Source organism: Pinus tabuliformis, chromosome 4_1 (genome assembly GCF_031772625.1).
Source record: "Pinus tabuliformis cultivar Carrire ecotype Pingquan chromosome 4_1, CPIR1, whole genome shotgun sequence".
NCBI lineage: Eukaryota > Viridiplantae > Streptophyta > Pinopsida > Pinales > Pinaceae > Pinus > Pinus tabuliformis.
Window position 1 is genome coordinate 527699455 of NC_142303.1, and position 20144 is coordinate 527719598.

Here is a 20144-nt window from a genome sequence, read left to right on the forward strand (position 1 = left end):
AGAACTTTATTAGAAGTGAGTATGATCATTATGTATACTTCAAGAGTTTCAGTGGCATATTCATTATCTTAGTTTTGTATGTTGGCGATATGCTTATTGCAAGCAAAAGCATGGAAGAAATCAACAGGTTAAAGGCTCAGTTCTCTAGGACATTTGATATGAAGGATCTTGGAGCAACAAAACCTATCTTGGGCATGGAGATACACAATGACAAGAAAAATGGTAAGCTTTGGTTATCACAACAGAAGTATGTGGAAAGAGTACTTGAAAAGTTCTGTATGAACAATGTGAAACCTGTTAATGTTCCATTAGCTTCCCATTTTAAGCTTTCTTCAGTTTTGAGACCTAGAAATGATGAAGAAAAGCAGTATAAGTCTCATGTACCATATGCAAATGTTGTAGGCAACTTAATGTATGCGATGGTATCTACAAGACCTGACATTTTATGTAGTTGGAGTTGTCAGCAGGTTCATGGCAAATCCAGGTGAAGAACATTGGCGAGCAATGAAATGGGTGCTTCCATATCTAAGAGGCACAAGTGACCATTGCATCATCTTTAATGGTAGTGAAAGATCAGTCTGCGGATATGTAGATGTTGATTATGTAGGTGATTTGGACAAAAGGAGATCTACTATAGGTTATGTCTTTACTCTTGCAGGTGGAGCAATTAGTTGGATGTCAAAGCTTCAAGAAACAATTGCGTTGTCCACTACCGAAGTAGAATATATAACTGCTTCAGATGCCAGTAAAGAAGCAATTTGGTTAAAGGATCTACTTGATGAGATTGGAAGGACGCATGAGAGAGTGAATGTACTTTGTGACAGTCAGAGTGCTATTCACTTGGCTACAAATCCAACTTATCATAGCAAGACCAAGCACATAAATGTAAGGTATCATTTTCTGAGACATGTGATCGATGGCGGAAAAGTAGCTCTTAAGAAGGTCCATACACGGGAAAATTGTGCAGACATATTTACGAAGCCAGTTACAGTAGAGAAGTTGCGATAATGTTTAGCTTCTCTTGGCTTGCAGAAGAGATGATGAATGGGCATGGGCAATGGATTAGGAAAATTGTTGCCAAGGGGGAGTTTGTTGGAATTTGACAACTAATTGTAAATATGTGTAAAATTGTATTTACTGTCAAGTTGGTTTTATAACGAAACAACTGTTATGTAATGGAGGAGCCTCCTATAAAATGATGAATGCCCAAACTGTTGTAATAAGGAAAATTATTGTTGGTTTAATAGAAAATCCAATCCCTTACCCCGTGGATGTTTCCTTGATACCCTGTCAAGGTTTTACCATGTAAAATTCTCGTGTTTTTACTTGTGTCTTTCATTCAGTTTCTTTTATATATTCTCGGTTAATTAACTGTCTGGGCCAACAAAAACGGGCACTTAAGGAATAAGTGTTTCATTGTCTCTTCCTATTGTGAGTAGAGAAGGAATAAGTGTTTCATTGTATCTTCTTATTGTGAGCAGAGAAGACATATCGAAGAGCCCTCAAAACCTTTGATTTTGAAACGTTCCCATGTTAGTAATCTTTCCCAAGCGATCAACCAAAGGAAGGTTGTGATTTTGGGCCAGCCAAAATCTTTTCATATGTGGTTCCATAGTTTTTATTGTTCTTGTGATTGAGAATCCACTAACATGGAGTAGCTTTATTTTAATGTGAATGCACCTTAATTTGATTTGAGATAATTCATCTGTGTAGGACCAAGAATAAACATAAGGTTTATTCATTAAGAAATTGTTGCCACATAAATTATAATAGCAATAAATACATAGTAATACATAGAAGATAATACTCGTCATTAGAGGACTTATCGCCATGATTCATGTATCTATTACTTAATACAGATTATCAATGGGTTTTAAGATGAGATATTAATATTGGAAGTATGGACCAAGAGGGAGAATGTTGCTCCCATAACGACCACTGGTAATTTAGAAACCAACTGACCGTTTGGCCACCGATAATTTAGAAACTGACTGCGGCTCTTTAGTTTCTTGTTGGGAGCTCTTGGAGTGGTCCGTTACTCCCTCTGCAATTCTCTACCATGTTCTGTGGAACACTTGTCACATAGCCAACAAATGCTTGATGGAAGCTTGGCTATAAATACTTCTGTTTGGTCCCCAAGCTCACCACTCAATTCCCTTCAGCCTTACACCATCAAATTAGAGTGAGCAAAGCTTGGAAGTGCCACATGGATGAGAGATTTTGGGTGTTTTTTGTTTGCAAAGCTGTGTTTGGGATTCAGTGGTCTGAATTACAGTGAAGGATCGAGGCCTCTAACATATTGCAGTTTGCAGAAGTCGATTATGGAGTATATTTTTCAATAGAACTTCAATCCGGAGACGGGCATGAATGCTCCTCTTGTCTGGCCGAGTTACCAGTCTTACTTGACCTCATCGTGAATTTAATCGTGAATTGATTCTGACTGAGGCGTGCACGCATTTTGCTTTGCTCTCCGAAAAGCTCAATCTACTGGAAAGAAAAATAAATAGATTGAACTTTCCTTACTCTTAGACTCGGCGTGAACAGTGTTAAGAATTGGAGAACGAGTCGACATTTCAAGAACTGAAACTTCTGAAGGTGCCCAGATTGAAGCTCAGGACTGAATTGCAGCTCGTGGGCTACGTGGAAAACAAAAGGGAAGGGACTGCCTCAAGCATAATGAAAGTCTGGTAACGAAGTGTGAGTAGCATCAATGGTCGGAGGTATAATTTCTTGGGTATTAAAGTTTTTCTATTCTTTAAGTGTTTAAGTGTTTATTCCACATTATAGAATCGTTATTACGCTATCAACATTTTCTCTTCTTTTCTTTTTGAATACATTTGGCATGGTGTTATAACCCTATTTAGAGATTTGTTTGCTCTTCTTTTCTTTCTGGATCCATTTGGCATGGTGCTAGAACTTTATTCCGAGATTTGTTTGCTCTTCTTTTCTTCTTGGATCCATTTAGCATGGTGCTAGAACCCCATTGAAAGATTTGTTTTCTGGTATTGAACCCTGATTTAGATCTCCACGTTCCAAAAACTGGGAGATATAGTTTAAATTGTTTGCATTCAGTCACTAATATAATGGCACCCTTTTGAAGTAAACATCCTTTTTTGAAAATGAGGGTTTGCAAAGTTGACAAGGTTATGAAAATGACTAATTCAATAACTTTTAGGTTTTTAAGGTGAATTGTATATTATTTAATGGTATATCACTAAGAACCTTTCAAAATGGTATCTTTTAAATCATATTTAAAAATATCACATATATATATCCGTGAATATTCCAGCGACACCTTTTTTGAAAAAATAGAGGACTACTTTTTGGTAGTTTAGTTTGATTGGTAACTTTAGAATTATTACTATATATATGGAGTTGTTTTTAGTGTGATTTTTTGGACTTTCGAGTGCTAGAATTTGGGGAAAAATTTGAGGTGAAATCTTGATTGGTTTAATTCAAACTGGTTTTTTGATGGTATATATGGATTCAACACTCTGAAAAATGCCTAGGGCACTGGATTGTGTAAAATTACCTATCAAATTTGTGATTTTAATAAATTTCTGCCAAATTTTAAAAAAATTAGACCAAAAAACCCCACTAAAAAACTTCCAAAAAAATAAAAAAAAACAATGGCTTATTGTAAGTTTTGAAAATCTATTTTATATTTCCACCATAAAGATATATACTTTTGACTTTTCATAAACGAGAGGATGAGTGACGAGCAAGGCAAGCATCAATTTATACACACTTTGCAACTTCGATCACCCTTCGTCATAGTTTGTGATAGTGCCATCCGAGTCATGAGAAAATTTCGATCACCCTTCGTCATAGTTTGTGAAAGTGCCATCCGAGTCATGAGAAAATGCAGACATAGAATCAAAGGTCGGCTACCATGCACGTTGTATAAGTGGAACATCAAAAGTGTTTGTAAGTGAGTGGAGGAATGGATTGTTGAAATCTAGTAAACCATTTTTTAATATGGTCTATATCACTAGATTACCTCCCTCCTAGGTTCATGGAATCTAGCCGAGTGGAAAGATATTTTTCCTAAAAAGAACATCCCTGTGTGAAAGTGATTTCACAAGGCGGCGCTGCTGACCGATCTGTTACGTAATGAGATCCTCAAAATCAAAGCTGATTCTCATCCTCACACGTAGATGTATAATACCAAGCCTAATTTGTATAGACACTCTTATATTTTACTTTAATGTTTGTCCATATTCGACGAGTCCGCGTAACCTTCTGTTGTGAGTGCCGTAGAACTTTTTTTTGTGAGTCCGCGCCGGGCTTCCTTCACACATTCCGATGAACCGACCCTTTCAACCTTTCCGACAAAGAATTGTCTCAAGAGCAGCTACCAACGGTCACGCCACGAACAACCATCCACAAAATCAGCCCCCCAACACACGGTCCAGTCAAACTTCCGAAAGTCTCAGAACCCACAGACGCTTCGAGAAAATCCCCTTGAATTGTTGGCCCAAAAAAGCCCAGAATCCCGAAATTTATAAAATAACACTTAAAGAGTTCAGGCTTTTGTGATCCATATTAAGATCGTGAGATATTTTTTAGCGAAAATTACATGGATTACCATTTGTCGATACATTTCGAATCAATTAGTATGGTTCAACTTGTCCGGACGATAAACCACACTAGTTAATTCAAAAAATACTCCATGTAATTTTCGTTAAAAAATCTATCAAAATAACACCTCTAAAACACAAAAATAGCTTCGATAATACTTTCACCAACTTAAAAAACACTTTGGCGAGAATGATAAAGATAGCTTCGATAATACTTTCACTCACTTAAAACGCCGCCCGTCAATATTATTTCATTTTTATTGGTTTTAATAAGAGTAGCCCATAATGCGACTTTTCAGAAAATTTGGTCACCTCCTATCCTGTTGCAAACTTGCACATTCTGTCCCGTTTTTGTTGCATTAGCTCACTCCGCCAAGCTCCGCATGTTCAAATCCTCTCGCGCGTCATTTTTTACCAAAACTCCCTTGTTGCCCCTGCTTGATGCGGAAGGAGATCAGAATAGCTGCAGTCGACTGTTCACTGTTGTTGCAGCATTTGAAATTCAGATCAGACCACTCTGGTACCCTGCTTCGTCCTCAAGGTAAGGATATTCTACTTTTGATTTAACTTAGAATGAGCCCTACTGGTATTGTGTTCAAAAGGGCTACTGTTTCCTGGGAATGGTAATGGGTGTCTCAAACTGCCCTACAATGCTTCAGAGCATAAAAATTTCTATTACTAGTCAAGCTATCACCGATCCATTGATGATTAAAGCACCTTGCTTTCCATAACATCTGAAGCTACCAAACCCCAATCAGGTTAAGGGTTTGAGCAACAAGGCGGGGAATGGTAATATTGTGGTCTTTGTAAATCTTTTGCTTCTTATACAAGTAGCTTTCACTTTAAAATATCCTTTCTCCCCCCATCTTTCCCTTGATTAGGATTGAGTTCGCTAATCTTTAGAATTGAGATCGCTAATCTTGTAGCAAACGGGCTCTATTTTTGCATAAATCTGATAAGAATGTGTTGGAATTCAGAATTTCAGGCGTGGGAAGTGCTCCACCATGCTCCAAGTTCCTTGCATCATGCTTCGTGGAATGATGCACTTAAGGGATTGTGTTTACCTTAGCTCAATTCTGAATTGATCTAGATCATTCAAAATTTAACCAAAACTCCAGGTTGATGAGAAATCTAAATCTAAATTCCTGTATCACCATAATCAGGCACCAGAAGGAAGTTTGCAATAAGATTAGATGGATAAGATAGCCTCTTTTCAGTGTCATTTTTCATAGTTACCGAGCACAACAACATTAATTCACATATATCCTGGAACATGTATCCTCGGGTAGTTCTCTAGCTTGTTCTATGCAATAATTGCATATGGGTGTGTGTTGGGATCATCTATGAGATCCAATATGTTCAAAAGATGTTCGTCTTTGATATTTTTCTCTGCAATATCTCTTGTTTTTCTTCGATATTTTTCTCTGCAATCTCTCTTATTTGTCTTCGATGTTTTTCTATGTTAACTCTATTTCTAGATTAGAGGAATGCTTCAATTTAGGGAATAAGTCATTTTTGTTTTGATTGTTCTTTAAGGTTCACTTGCATCGTGATTTGCATGACAGATAAAGAAAATAAGCATTCATTGTTTTCATGAACTGATCTTGTTCACTGGAATCCACTTGCTGGAAGATTTCTGAATTTAGGCAAATTTATGTCATAATTCTCTATTCTAATCTGACAACACTAGTAACATGAGATTGGTTTTGAGCAGCTTTGCAAAAACAACTGTTTTTTCCAATTTTTTCACGTTGCTAGGTTCACTAAGGTTTTCAGGTTCTTATTTATGCATGTGAAGTTTTGCCAATGTTTTCCTTATTTTTCCAATTGCTTGAGTTAATAACCCCCATTGATTTTTTGCCAATGCTGAGTTTTGCAAACCATGAATAGCTTAGATATTATTACATGCACAACAGGCCCAGAGACATGGTTAAGATCGTACGGAAGCACTACTCTAGAGAAAAATTAATGCTGAAGTGCTATCACCCTCAAAATTAATGCTGAAGTGCTATCACCCTCCTTTGAATCTGATGGCCTTGTTCCTAGTACTAAGGGTTGATTTACTTTAAAAAGAAATTGCTACATTTTCTCTTCTTTTTTTTTCTGGATACATTTGGCATGGTGCTATAACCTTATTTAGAGATTTGTTTGTTTTTTTTTATCCATTTGGCATGGTGCTAGAACCTTATTCCGAAATTTATTTGGTGTTCTTTTCTTTTTGGATCCATGTGCTAGAACCCCATTCAGAGATTTGTTTTCTGGTATTGAACCCTAATTTAGATCTCCACGTTCCAAAAACTGGGAGATATGGTTTAAATGGTTTGCATTTAGTCACTAACACAATGGCCCCCACAATGGCACCCTTTTGAAGTAAACAGTAAACATACATTTCTGAAAATAAGGGTTTGCAAAGTTGACAAGGTTAGGAAATTGACTACTTCAATAACTTTTAGGCTTTTAAGGTGAATCGTATATTATTTAGTAGTATATCAATAAGAACCTTTCAAAATGGTATCTTTTAAATCATATTTGAAATGACTACATATATAACCGTTAATATTCCAGAATCGCGGCATTTTTTTTTTGAGAACACAGAGTCATGACTACTTTTTGGTAGTTTAGTTAGTTTGATTGGTAATCTCAGAATTATTACTATTTATATATGGAGTTGTTTTTAGTTTAATTTTTTAGACTTTTTTTCTGGGGAAATATTTGAAGTGAAATTTTGATTTGGTTTATTTAAATTAGTTTTTTATTTTTATTTTTTTTTAAGCGAGTGCGGGACTTTTACATTTTTCGGATTTATTACATCAATCCCCTGCCTCTGCAGGACTCGAAACTGGGTGGGGGGAGTGACAGCCTCGGCCCCTACCATTACACTATGGCGTTTATATATGGATTCAGCACTCTAAAAAAACGTTTAAAACAATAAATTATACAAAATTATCTATAAAAATTTGTGATTTCAATAAATTCCTAACAAATCACACTAAAAACAACTCATATATATATAGTAAATTGGAATAAGTTTTGATGATCTATTTTATATTCCAACCATAAAAGATATATCAAACTTTTGACTTTTCATAAACGATAGGATGAGTGAAGAGCAAGGCAAGCATCAATTTATACACTGTGCAACTTCGATCACCCTTCGTCATAGTTTGTGATAGTGCCATCCGAGTCCTGAGAAGATGCAGACATAGAATCGGTCGGCTACAGTGCACATTGTATAAGTGGAACATCGAAAGTGTTTGTCAGTGAGTGGTGGGATGGATTGTTGAAATCTAGTCAACCATTTTTTAATATTGTCTATATAACTAGATTACCTCCCTCCTAGATTCCTCCGTAACCCAGTGGAAAGATATTTTTCCTAAAAAGAACATCCCTGTGTGAAAGTGATTTAACAAAGCGGCGCTGCTGACCGATCTGTTACGTAATGAGATCCTCAAAAGCAAAGCTGATTCTCATCCTCACACGACGATGTATAATACGAAGCCTAATTTTTATAGACACTCTTATACTTTAATGTTTGTCCACATTCGATGAGTCCGCATAACCTTCTGTTGTGAGTCCGCGCCGGGCTTCCTTCACACATACCGAGTCCCGACCCTTTCATCCTTTCCGATCCTTCACACATTCCGATGAACCGACACTTTCAACCTTTCCGACAAAGAATGGTCTCAAGAGCAGCTACCAACGGTCACGCCACGAACAACCCTCCACAAAATCAGCCCCCCAACACACGGTCCAGTCAAACTTCGGAAGTCTCAGAACCCACAGAAGCTTCGAGAAAATCCCCTTGAATTATTGGCCCCAAAAAAGGCCCCAAACTCCCGAAATTCATAAAACGAAAAGACGGGGCGGGGGACCGCTCCCGGGCTCGTGCCCGTCCGCGGGGCCTCACACGCTAAGGCGTGGTCGGACAGCGAAGTATTCATGGCTTCTATAATGTTTTCATCGAAGTGAAAGATATGGGTACTAGCTCTGGGGGTATAAAATGATACCGTTGTGGTTAGTGAGGAGATAGGATGACATGCATCATCGTTCCTACTTCTTACCTTAGCAAATGCCATTCAATAATTTGATTCCATTCGGTCCTTATAAATCATTGCTGCAAGGGTTTATTGCCAATTCATCTGAAAAAAAGGGTTTATTGCCATTCTACGAAAAACCGAAGCCAGCTTTGGCTAAATCTTTGCAATTTGTGTTTGCAGTGACGGATATGATATCAGAAGTTGCAATTAATAAAGGAATGTCTCTCTTTGTATCCATACTCTACGGGCACGCCTTAGCCAAACTGATGTTACTCCCATTTACATATATTTCGGACAGGTATGTGTAGATTTCTTTTCACCATTTTGGAACAGAGGATTTAATATTGCTACTGGTATTTTATTTGACGAAGAGTTCAGAGGGAGTCTCTGCTGGACCGGGGAACTTCTCCCTATCGAGTTTGAAGGGATTTGATTTACTTTGGTTTTTTTTTTATAGGATTTCCAAATTTTACACAATTTGTATATTGAGCTATGGATACTTTTGAGTACCTTATGTTACCTTTATGTAATACGGTCCCATAACTGGACCAAGAACTGGTAGCTCTGGGGCTATATCTGTATATGTAACCATGCGAAGGGAGTAAGCTGGGACATGAAGATATGCTACAGGCTATGCTATAGATCTGTATCGACTAATAATATTACCTCTGCTTTCTCTGCAATAATCTCTCGATCTTGATCCGTGCCTGGGGACTATGCTACTTGCTATCAAACCGCTTCGATTGGTGCTGGTCCCTGGAATGCACCTGGAATGGGCTATGGCTCTCCAACGGACACTGTTTATCAATCTGCTGTATCTGCTTCTGGGTCTCGATCTCGATTTGCTACTTCTAGCTCAACTGGATCAAATGGCACTGGATTTTGATCTCGGTCAATTGAATATGAAGGGTTTTGATTTACTTCGGTGTTTTGAGGATTTCCAAATCTTACACAATTTGTATATTGAGCTATGGATACACAATTTGTATATTGAGCTATGGGTACTTTTGAGTAGGTTAGATTATGTAATTATATACAGATTTCTGTTTGAGTAGCTTAGATTATGTAATTATATACCAATTTTTCTTTTAGTATGCTTATGTATTGAAGTATTAGATTAATTATACAGATATATATATTTTTGGGCACATTCCAAAATATAAGTTTTTGGGAATACGATTTAGATCATATAAATTCTATGGCTGAGACTAGGGTTTTATGGGGCTGTTTTGGTTTGCTCTCCATAAGAACAATAGTTCTGAATATTTATGGGGACTCTGAGACGTTAATTGAGGGCATCAAGTGAATTATTGGATTCTTTCTCTTTTTTCCTTGGGAGGATCAAGCACATCCTGGGTAACCCAAGATTTTCTGGTATATTGCACTATTGTTTCGTGGTTGACAACAAAGTACTGAAAGAGGGCCTGCTCAGCCTGCCATGAACATTTTGACACCCTGCAACAAGATTTTAAGTGGGATTTGTACATTTAATTGCATAAGATTTTAAGTGGGATTTGTACATTTAATTGCATTTTTGTTTTATATTATATAGATACGTTGCCATTTGTGTTGATATAGACTATTATTATACCTTTTACAAATAATTTTTTGGTATAATTCTTTAACCTTACTTATCTAGCACCTTGATTTACTGGTTTAATGAAGCTATATACTATGTATATGTACTGTTTTTATTTATAATAGAAGCAGCGTTTTTTCAGAGTAGGATTAAGTTTGTTACAGTCACATTTATGGTTTTGGTAATAATTCATAAACTCAATCCTCCTTTTCTTCAGGAAAAAAAACCAATGCTTTTGGGATTGACGTGCTCTATTCATGTGCCAGGTCCACTTTGAGCGAAACGTTCTACTCGGCAGGTCTGGGCTGTGCATCAGCCACATTTGCATGTGCACTGAGCATCATAGTACTTGCTCTCATGGCGCTTCTTTTTCGGTAATCATATAAAAATCAGTCACATTACTCCAAACAAATTTACATGCCATAAATCAATCTGAGTTCCCATTTTTTTTATTTTCTGAAGCAAAAGTTCTGAATTTCTTACAGACAAGAAAGAGCTAGGATAATAAGTTTGGCTGTTAAGGCAAAGATAGTGGGAGCCGTAATTTGCATGATCGTGAATGGTTATAAATCCGTTTCTGTTATTGCCGTTCATTTCGTGCTTATTTTGCGGAGTGCGAGGCCTCCACAAGACCTCAAATTGCAGCAAAAAAGGCCAATCCCTTTTGGCGTTAGGGTGCGGAATTCTAGGCGCCAAATTGCTTTCGTTATGATCGTGTTGATGATGAGCATTGCAGATGCACCCATGGCTGCTGCTTCAACTGTCAATAATACTGGTAAAGATAGTAATTGCTAACAATAATAATTGATTAGCTTAGCTACTTGTATTCATTTCTGTATGTTTGCTTTTAATTTGGGACATTCCCTTTAGATTTTTAAGGGTTTATGGGTTATGAATTTATGTTTATTTATACTCAATGATTGACGATTGGAATGGCAGAGGCGGCTTCTTCTGCGGATGAGGGCGTGGGTGTGGGGGATAAACTTCCACCGAATTGCCATTACGTTGATCATTGTACAGAGGATTGTTTCCCATGTTATGAAAGTCGACGACATTCCTTTTGCTGCGAATCGTGACAGTGCTTCATCCGAATTCGATCCTTTGTAAGTGATCAATCCAAGTTGGATCCGTCTTAAAACACGCTGATTCCCCTTTGTAAAATTCTGTAACCATGTCACTTTTTATTTTTAAAATTATTTCAAAATAATAAAAATCACCTATTGAATGTTAAGATTGATGTATAATGATTTTAATTTTATGGTTTTTGTTATGTGTTTTATTAAATATAGGAAAAAAGTTCAAATATTCAAGATGTAAAAGTATTTCATAAAAGTAACAATGAAAGTTTACCTTTTATAAATCACTATCAAATTATTTGAATAGGTATATATTTATTTATTTATTTAATGATAATGATAGTGGTTAACGTCTATTGAGACCAAAATGGTCTATCGCACTTATATTTTTTTTAGTTTTTAATTTTCTGGCTCCTTGTTTTTCTTGGCGAGATTGATGTTGTAGGTTTCTTTTTTTTCTCTAAGGTCTTCCAACTTCCTTCATCTTGCATCTCTTCTTTTTCTTGAGACATTGGTGTCTTAGTTTCACGATCTATTGTGTTCGTCCTTTTGAAGATAGTTGGAGAAGAAGTTTGGTCTAGGAGATCTGCTTTGCTGTTAAATGAAGATTTATTTTGTGCGATATTTGAATCCTCATAACTGTTGATGCTTGAGAGGACGGGGCTTTCTCCATGCTTGCCTTGAGAGTTGTTTCTTTCTTGCCCGATTTCTTGTAATTCAGAGTTTTCTTTAGAGAATTCTTCTTTGATGACAGTGTAGTGTTCTTTTTGTGCTCCTTCCCACCATGTAGATATGTGGTGGTTTTTTCTAACAGAGTTTTTCTGTGAGGCTTTTGGACAATTTTTCACTAAAATATATCATAGTCAATATAATGGATATATATTTATTTATTTATTTAATATCAATATATCATAGTCAAATTTGTTTTATAAAATAATGTATTTAAATATCATAAAATTTATTTGTTAAAGAAGGTTTTAAAATTTAAATTTTATCTATAAACATTGGTTAATATTATATAGAAGTATTACATAATATTAAATGTTATGTAAAATTATTTATATATTATAATTTATGGGGGTGTAGAGAAGATTGTGATGGGTTGTATTTTTAATGTATTTCTCATATTAAAAAGTGTTTTTGGTTAGAAATTAAGTGGATACAAATTTAACCATGTTAAAGAGTTAGTGTGACTTAGGTAAAATGTAATCTTTTGAGACCACTCAAATATTTATAAATTTACAACCTCTTAATTAAAACTAAATACTCAAATTTATATAAAAATAGCTTTGATTAAAAACTACTATCTTATAAATCAAGAACCAGCTATTTGGAAAAAAAAATAAAAATCAGATATATCATTTTAAATATGAAGTAATTTAACTTTATCACTATATACCAGATCTCACAAAATAACACAATTGATGATGATGATGATGGTGGTTAACATCCACTGAGACCAAATTTGTCTATCGGACTTATAATTTTTTTAGTTTTTAATTGTCTGGCTCCTCGTCTTTCTTGGCGACATTGGTGCTATAGCTTTCTTTTTTTCTCTACGGTCTTCCAACTTTATCTTGCATCTCTTCCATCTCTTCTGGTTCTTGGGACATTGGTGTCTTAGTTTTGCGATCTGTTGTGTTCGTCCTTTTGAAGATAGTCGAAGAAGAAGTTTGGTCTAGGAGATCTGCTTTGTTGTTAAATGAAGATTTATTTTGTGCGGTATTCGAATCTTCATAACTATTGATGCTTGAGGGGTTGTCGAGTTAGGCGGGGTTTTCCCCTTGCTTTTGAGAGTTGTTTCTTTCTTCTCGATTTCTTGTGATTCAAAGTTTTCTCGAGAGTATTCTTCTTTGATGAAAGTGTAGTGTTCTTTTTGTGCTCCTTCCCACCATGCAGATCTGTGGTGATTTTTTCTAGCATTTTTCTGGGAGGCTTTTGGGCAATTTTTGGCTAGATGACTTGTCTCAAAGTAGGATCGACATCTAAAGAGGACACTTTCATAATCGAGGTTCCACACATAGTCTTTACTTGTTAGGTTTATTTCTGCCAGGAATCCGACGCTGAAGTCCATTTCCACACAGATGCGTGCATAGGTGGTTCTGGCATATTCCTATGTTTTTGGGCATCTGCAGTAAAATTTCCCAATTGCATTTCCAATGGCTTTTAGCGAGGAGAAATTCCAGAGATGCAAGGGTAGGTTTGGCAATTTCACCCAAATTGGTGCTGAGGTTATCACTGCTCTTGAGGGATCGAATGATGAGTTCCATGACTTCATGAATAAACTTGAGTTTTCCCAAAACCAAAGACCAAAATCTAAAATAGATTATCTGTTTTCAAGATTTTCAAAATCTACCAAAAAAAAACCTAGCACAGGATAAATATTAATTACATACCAATGAACATGATATTATAGAAATTAAGATGCCATACACTATTTTATACTGCAGACTAAGATGGTTAGTTAGACCTTTTTCATGATATTACAAAAGTCAAAACGTGAGATTCATTTTAATAAAGAGTAGCGCACTTAAACACCACACCGACTCATTTCTTAATCAATTATTTGCTAGACACCAGAAGTATAATATTCGATGTGCATTTTAAAAGTACGAGATTTTTGTGCTTGCTTGGAAAGGGTGTAGATGCGGAGTCAGTGTGAATTTGGAAAATGTGTTATGGGATGACGTGGATTATTTTAAAATTTCAGGATTTATATTAAATTAAAGTTTGAGTGGATATATATATATATATATCCGCTTTTTCAATCGTATTTGCAATCCAATATGAACATTTCGGCTGATATCAAGTATTTCATTAGTAACGATGTAGTCCACGTTTATTGTTACAAGTACAAACATTTTTAATATCATGACACGTGTGTTTCCTGGTTTTTGCTTCCTCAAATAAACATTATCTTATTAATGTTTCAGTCTGCCCTTACGAAAATTTCATAGGCTTTAGTTTATAAAGGACTGCATAGTTGAGATGTTTTGAGGTTTTGTGAAATATTAAAAGAGGTAAATAACGGTTATTTTAGGAAAATATTATTCTTAATATTTAAGAATAAGTTAAGATTTAAAGGTGTCGATATTAAATTAGCCATGTAATTTTAGTTTTAATTTTCTTTTATATTAATTTTTTATTTTTTTATTTTTTTATTTTTGAGGTGGTGTTGTTTTTCGTTATCAACCAAAGTATATTGTTGACTTTGCACAAGTGTGAAAGGAAAGTAAGTGGACTTTTCTGGTCATTAGCATATAAAAAGAAAGTAAGATATTACTTTTTAGTTATTAAAAAAAAATAATATAAAGAGAAATATTTTTAAAATTATATATATATATATATATATATATATATATATATATATATTATATTTTATTTGTATGGATAATCAGACGATTATAATTTTTTATAATGTAGAAAAAATATTTTTCTATATTTAATGTAATTTTTTTAGTTTAATAAGGGAAATCTTTGTATGGGTCAAAAATTAAAAAAATTTGACTTAATAACGCAAAGGAATTGTGTTTAGTAAGACAAAGGCATTGAGAACCCTAATATGTGTTTGGTAAGGCAAAGGTATCGGAAGTTTTAATGGACATTTGTGGGGGTGTTTTTCTAAATTATACAATTTAGATTTTAAATTTGGTTTTAATTAAAGTTTATATATATATATATTTGTAAAATTTAAATTAATTATTCGATTTTTTGGTGTGAAAAATTTGAGGTGAAATCTTGATTTGTGTTATTTACATTGATTTTTTGATATGGATTCAACACATGAAAAACCCCTACGGCACTTCGATTGTGTAGGGGTTACCCATTAAGCTTGTGATTTCAATAAATTCGTGCTGGATTTTAGAAAAACAAACCCAAAAAACCACCGAAAAAGCTTCCAAAAACTCTCAATAAAGACAAATAGTGTATATATATAATAAATTATAATTTCATATAAAATATAGAATTATATTTATATATAAAAACATATCTTTTTATTCATAGATAAATATACATATTGTTTTTTTCAAAATTATCTAAATCATAAATAAATTTTATTTATAAACATAGATGAATGTGATTAATCCGAAAAACATCTATCTATAATCCTAATGATGTGATTAATCTAAAAAACATCTATCTATAATTTATATTATTTTATAACTCTAAAAAATATCTTATATAAATTAATTTATAAGTTAATGAAATATAACCTCTACGTATAATATAAAATATATTTCTTTTATAAATTCGAATATAGTAAAATATATTTCTTTCATAAATTCACATATAGTAATTTAAACAAATATATAAGCTAGAAATATTATCTACTTTACATTAATTTATAACCCAGTATAAATACAAGTTAAATGACATATTACGTAAATTTATATTCCAATTATATATAATTTAATTTATGAATCCCGTTATTTCACAGGCACGGGTGTGGGAAGTAAATGGGAGAGTCGTGGGAAGTCTGGGCTAGGTTGATCGGGGCATCATCATATCCCGTTGCAAACTTTACAGCAGGGAATTCCGTGGATGATCCAAACGCGAAGGGAGTAGTTTGGGTCCCATGAATCAACGATATTATGGAGATCGATGCCAAGTTTTTAATTTAGTTTGAGGAGAATTAAGGGGAAATTTGTTTCAATTTATATTTATTTTTTGCGTTCATTAGGTTTAAAAGACATTATTTTCCAATATGGAAAAAAAAATGTTATAATGTATTGTGAGGTAAATATTTTTATTTAATAAAATTATATAAATATAAATAAATTATAGTTATTATTTAAAATATTTCTACTTAATTAAAATATATATAAATAAAATTAATAATTATAATTATAATTTTTTATTATTTTATTTATTGTGTTTAAAAATATTTTTAAATGAAATATAGAAGAGAAGCTATAATATATTATTATGTAAATATTTTTATTTAGTTAAATAATTAGAAATTTGAGAAACAATCATGGTGCACAAATTCATTCAAAACAATTAGAATTATTTAATTACAAAGCTAAATACATGTCACATAAATAATGTTTATGATATCTAACAAGTTCTAAACAAGTAGAATATTGTTGAACAAATCTGTAAACAAAACTCCAACAATCCAATCCTACCTATATACTATTGTAAGCATGATTCCAAACCAAAATACATAAAACTAAAAATAAATAAAATTATAATCACAATAATAACTTAAAACATTTTCACTTACTTAAATTATATAAAAATAAAAATAAAATTAACTATTATAATTTATAATTAAACCAAATTTATATGACATATAAAATTACATAAAAATAAATAAAATAAAAATTATAATTATTACTTAAAATATTTTCACTCACTAAAATTATATAAAAATAATAATTATAATTATAATTTTTTATTATTTTATTTTCCTTATTTATATATTTAAAAATATTTTTAAGTGAAATATAAAAGCGATGATATAATATATTATTATGTAAATATTTTTATTAATCAAATTACATAAAACAACAAAAATTAATAATAATAATAATTAATAATTAAATCACTTTAAATTATATAAATTAAAATTAATAATAATAATTATTATTATAAATAATAATTAAACCCCTATAAATTTATTATTAAGCATGATTGATTAAATCTATTAAATTAGAAACCTCTTTTAAAATAAATGTAGGTGATTAAACTTTAATAGATGAATATAAATTTATTATTAAGCATGATTGATTAAATCTATTAAATTAGAAACCTCTTTTAAAATAAATGTAGGTGATTAAACTTTAATAGATGAATATAAATTTATTATTAAGCATGATTGATTAAATCTATTAAATTAGAAACCTCTTTTAAAATAAATGTAGGTGATTAAACTTTAATAAATGAACCTGAGAGAATTCATTCGCCATTCTTTAAAATTCGGGCCATTTACAAGCGGACGAAAACGGACCTAACCAGAACCTACGTATTTTGTTGAGTTCGGAGGACCCTGTGACATATTGCACTATATAACGATAAACTATGGTTATCCCCGTCAGTTTTTAAAGGTTCATAACCTGGCTTATCAGAGTTTCCCTATTGCCCGTCGCCATTTTTGGGGATAATTTTGCAATTTCCCTATTGCCCGTCGCCATTTTGGGGGTTAATTTTGCAATTTCCCAGGGCTCTACGACGCCTGCAAAATGGGCTGTCTTTTTCTGCCATAGATTACAGAATTCTAGGCGAGGAATTGTCATCATTATGTTGATGACCATTGCAGTTGCATCTAGCGTTACTCCTAACGCTGTTGATAATACTGATAAGAATAAGGATTGGTATTACTCATTGCCATTTTTGGGGGTTTATTTTGCAACCTACCAGGGCTCTACGGCGCCTGCAAAATGGGCTAGATTCTGATTACTCTTTAGTTCTGTCTCTATGGATTTTTTGGGTGTGACTAGCGGATTTGTTTTCGTTATCGTCATATAGCATTTTTGCATGAAGTAGAATGTGTCATATTCTATTTAAGCAAAGTGCATGTGGATTAATTGTGTTGTCTTCTGCATGTTCACTAATATTATATCTATGGTGTGGTTCTCTGCTGGAATATTTCTTGACACTAAGATTTGATTGATGATAATAGCACAGATCAGGGTTTTGGGTCAACTGCAAGAACCTAGCATACCTGTTAGCTCTTTCACATCTAAGAATATAATCCACAAACCAATTTTCTATGAACTATTTGTCTTGCATTAATATTTCGAAACATAAAATTACGAATAGGGGGCAAAGATGTATATTCGTAAGCTTGTCTGACAGTGTTATGGAAATGCTCAAAGAAATCTGCGCCAGTGGCTGCACGGCAAAGACCAGACTTCCTTCAACTTAGGTGCCATGTATGAGGGGACCTGTGTGAAGGGTTCGTTCAACTTCATCAAATCTTTTAGTTAGGACCTCGTTGCCTCTGAGGACCAATCCAACCCTAGACTTGCACCTGGCCCCGTCCCTTTGAAACTCCTGTCTCACCAATGGGGATGACAGTAAGGATGGTGGATAACTTGGCAACTTGTCAAACTCATCATTGAACCAATGCCTCTGTTCTAACATGATAGGGTTAGCGATAGCAGTACTTTTGATTAGGGTACACTGTTCTTGAGTTTTTGAAGTTCGTTTTGTTACCTGACTTTGTTTGATGCTCAAAGCTTTTCCTTTTGTTCAGTGTTTATCTGTGTTCAGTATAAGTATGCGTAGGATATGCTAAAGTAAACAATACACCGCAATTTGTTTGTGGTTACAGGTGTCTTAATCTATTTTTTTCTCCAAGAGAACAATCGAAAACATGGCCGTGCTTCAATCTTTATTTTTGCACTCTGAGGTTCTAATTCTCAGGTGATGAACAATTAGATTTTGTTTTAATTTGAGCCTTCGTATCTAATGCAAAGCCCACTTACAATTTTTTTAGTTCCTTTGAAGATACAAAAGCCCCCAACACTCTTTCTATGATTAATCTCTTCATCTAGGACCAACAATGCGTGCGCTGTCACTAGCGGCTAATTTCCCTTTGTATTCAGTCAACTATTGTCCTCAAAATATTGCATTCATATGCACTTGTTGTCTAGACAGCCCATCACATAGATGTTTCCTTTCATATCTCTCATGGCCTAATACAACTCATGGACCCTTTTCTCTGGTGCCGCAAGAATACCGTCGGAATGCAAATTTAGGACTAGTCAAGACTACCATGGCTTATTTTCTGTCTATTAAGACAATATGATTGCTTTTTCTTATTCGCTGAGTTTGACATATAGCAATAACACAGTAGTTTAACAAACCAAAACCAGTAGATAATATCACTACAGAACCAGTAAAGCAAGATGTAAATGCATCCCACAACCAAGTAAATGCACTCTGCAGATACAATAGAAGTCATAGAATACAAGTGGTTTTTCCTGTACGCTTTCCACGTTACTTTTATGCACATGGTTTTCGATGGCTGATATTACAAAGCATAGTAATTACTGTTTATGCTATAGTTCACTGCCTAAAATGTTATGCTATAGATTTAAGATGTACACTCTGTTCTTTGATCACTTTGCTCATATTCTATTTGTTCAGTATACATGTCTTCAATCATGCAGCTAAGTTGTCCAACGCCTTCTGTACTCTTCAGAATTTAATCACTGTTCCCTAACTACTCTTCTGATTCCTTTTTTTCTCAATAAACTATTAAACATCTATATGTTTTTCCTTTTTATCAGGCTTCATTGACAAGAAGGATGCCAAAGAAAAATGTTTCTGGTTTCAAATGGACAAGTATGCTAGCTGCATACAAACGCTCTACCTCGAATTTTGATGCAGTAAAAGGAAAAAAGAAAATGTAGATATTTTGAAAATCATAGCAAGGCTACAAACTCTAGTGTTTTGTTATTTTCTGCAACTTTTGACAGTTTTATCTTCAACGGTGTTTTTATACATATGCTCGTTTTCTTTGGAACAATGCAACTGTAAAAAAACTTTTTCAATAGATTTCTTGTCCATCTTTTTACTCAGATGTCCTGTCAATCCTGTACTATAGAATGATTGTATTTTGATTCTTGATGCTTTCTGACATATATAATACGTATAGAAACAACTCCACTAACACTGAAACACACTTTCACAAATCTGTGTGACATTTTGGTTCCAATGTTTTCTGCATGCAAACTCAGTTGTTTCCTCCCATTGTATTACCCTACTCTCTGCTTCTCTGTCATCATTCTATGTCGAAGGGCGCAGGGACATTCCTGCTATGTGGCTCTTGTTAATATTTGTGAACTGTTACTCCTCATATGTACATGAGTGGTAAGTGTGATTTTTCATTACATGATATACTCAGGGTAATTTGCAAGGG

At 33.9% G+C, this 20144-nt stretch overlaps 1 protein-coding gene across 3 annotated transcripts; it reads left to right on the forward strand.

Moving 5' to 3' along the window:
• The first annotated feature begins 4924 nt into the window (after positions 1-4924).
• Positions 4925-19803, forward strand: LOC149176906 (WAT1-related protein At3g56620-like). 3 transcript variants are annotated; one of them, XM_089420005.1, is made up of 6 exons: positions 4925-5121; positions 8798-8915; positions 10463-10570; positions 10682-10971; positions 11136-11299; positions 19513-19803. In XM_089420005.1, the coding sequence occupies exons 1-5, from the start codon at positions 5022-5024 to the stop codon at positions 11270-11272; spliced, it is 753 nt and encodes a 250-aa protein (XP_089276131.1). In that variant the 5' UTR covers positions 4925-5021; the 3' UTR covers positions 11273-11299; positions 19513-19803. The 3 variants fall into 3 exon arrangements, with proteins under 3 accessions (XP_089276131.1, XP_089276130.1, XP_089276132.1); XM_089420006.1 differs by lacking the exon at positions 4925-5121 and adding an exon at positions 8375-8594; XM_089420004.1 differs by lacking the exon at positions 4925-5121 and having other exon boundaries at positions 8286-8915.
• The last annotated feature ends 341 nt before the right edge of the window (positions 19804-20144 follow it).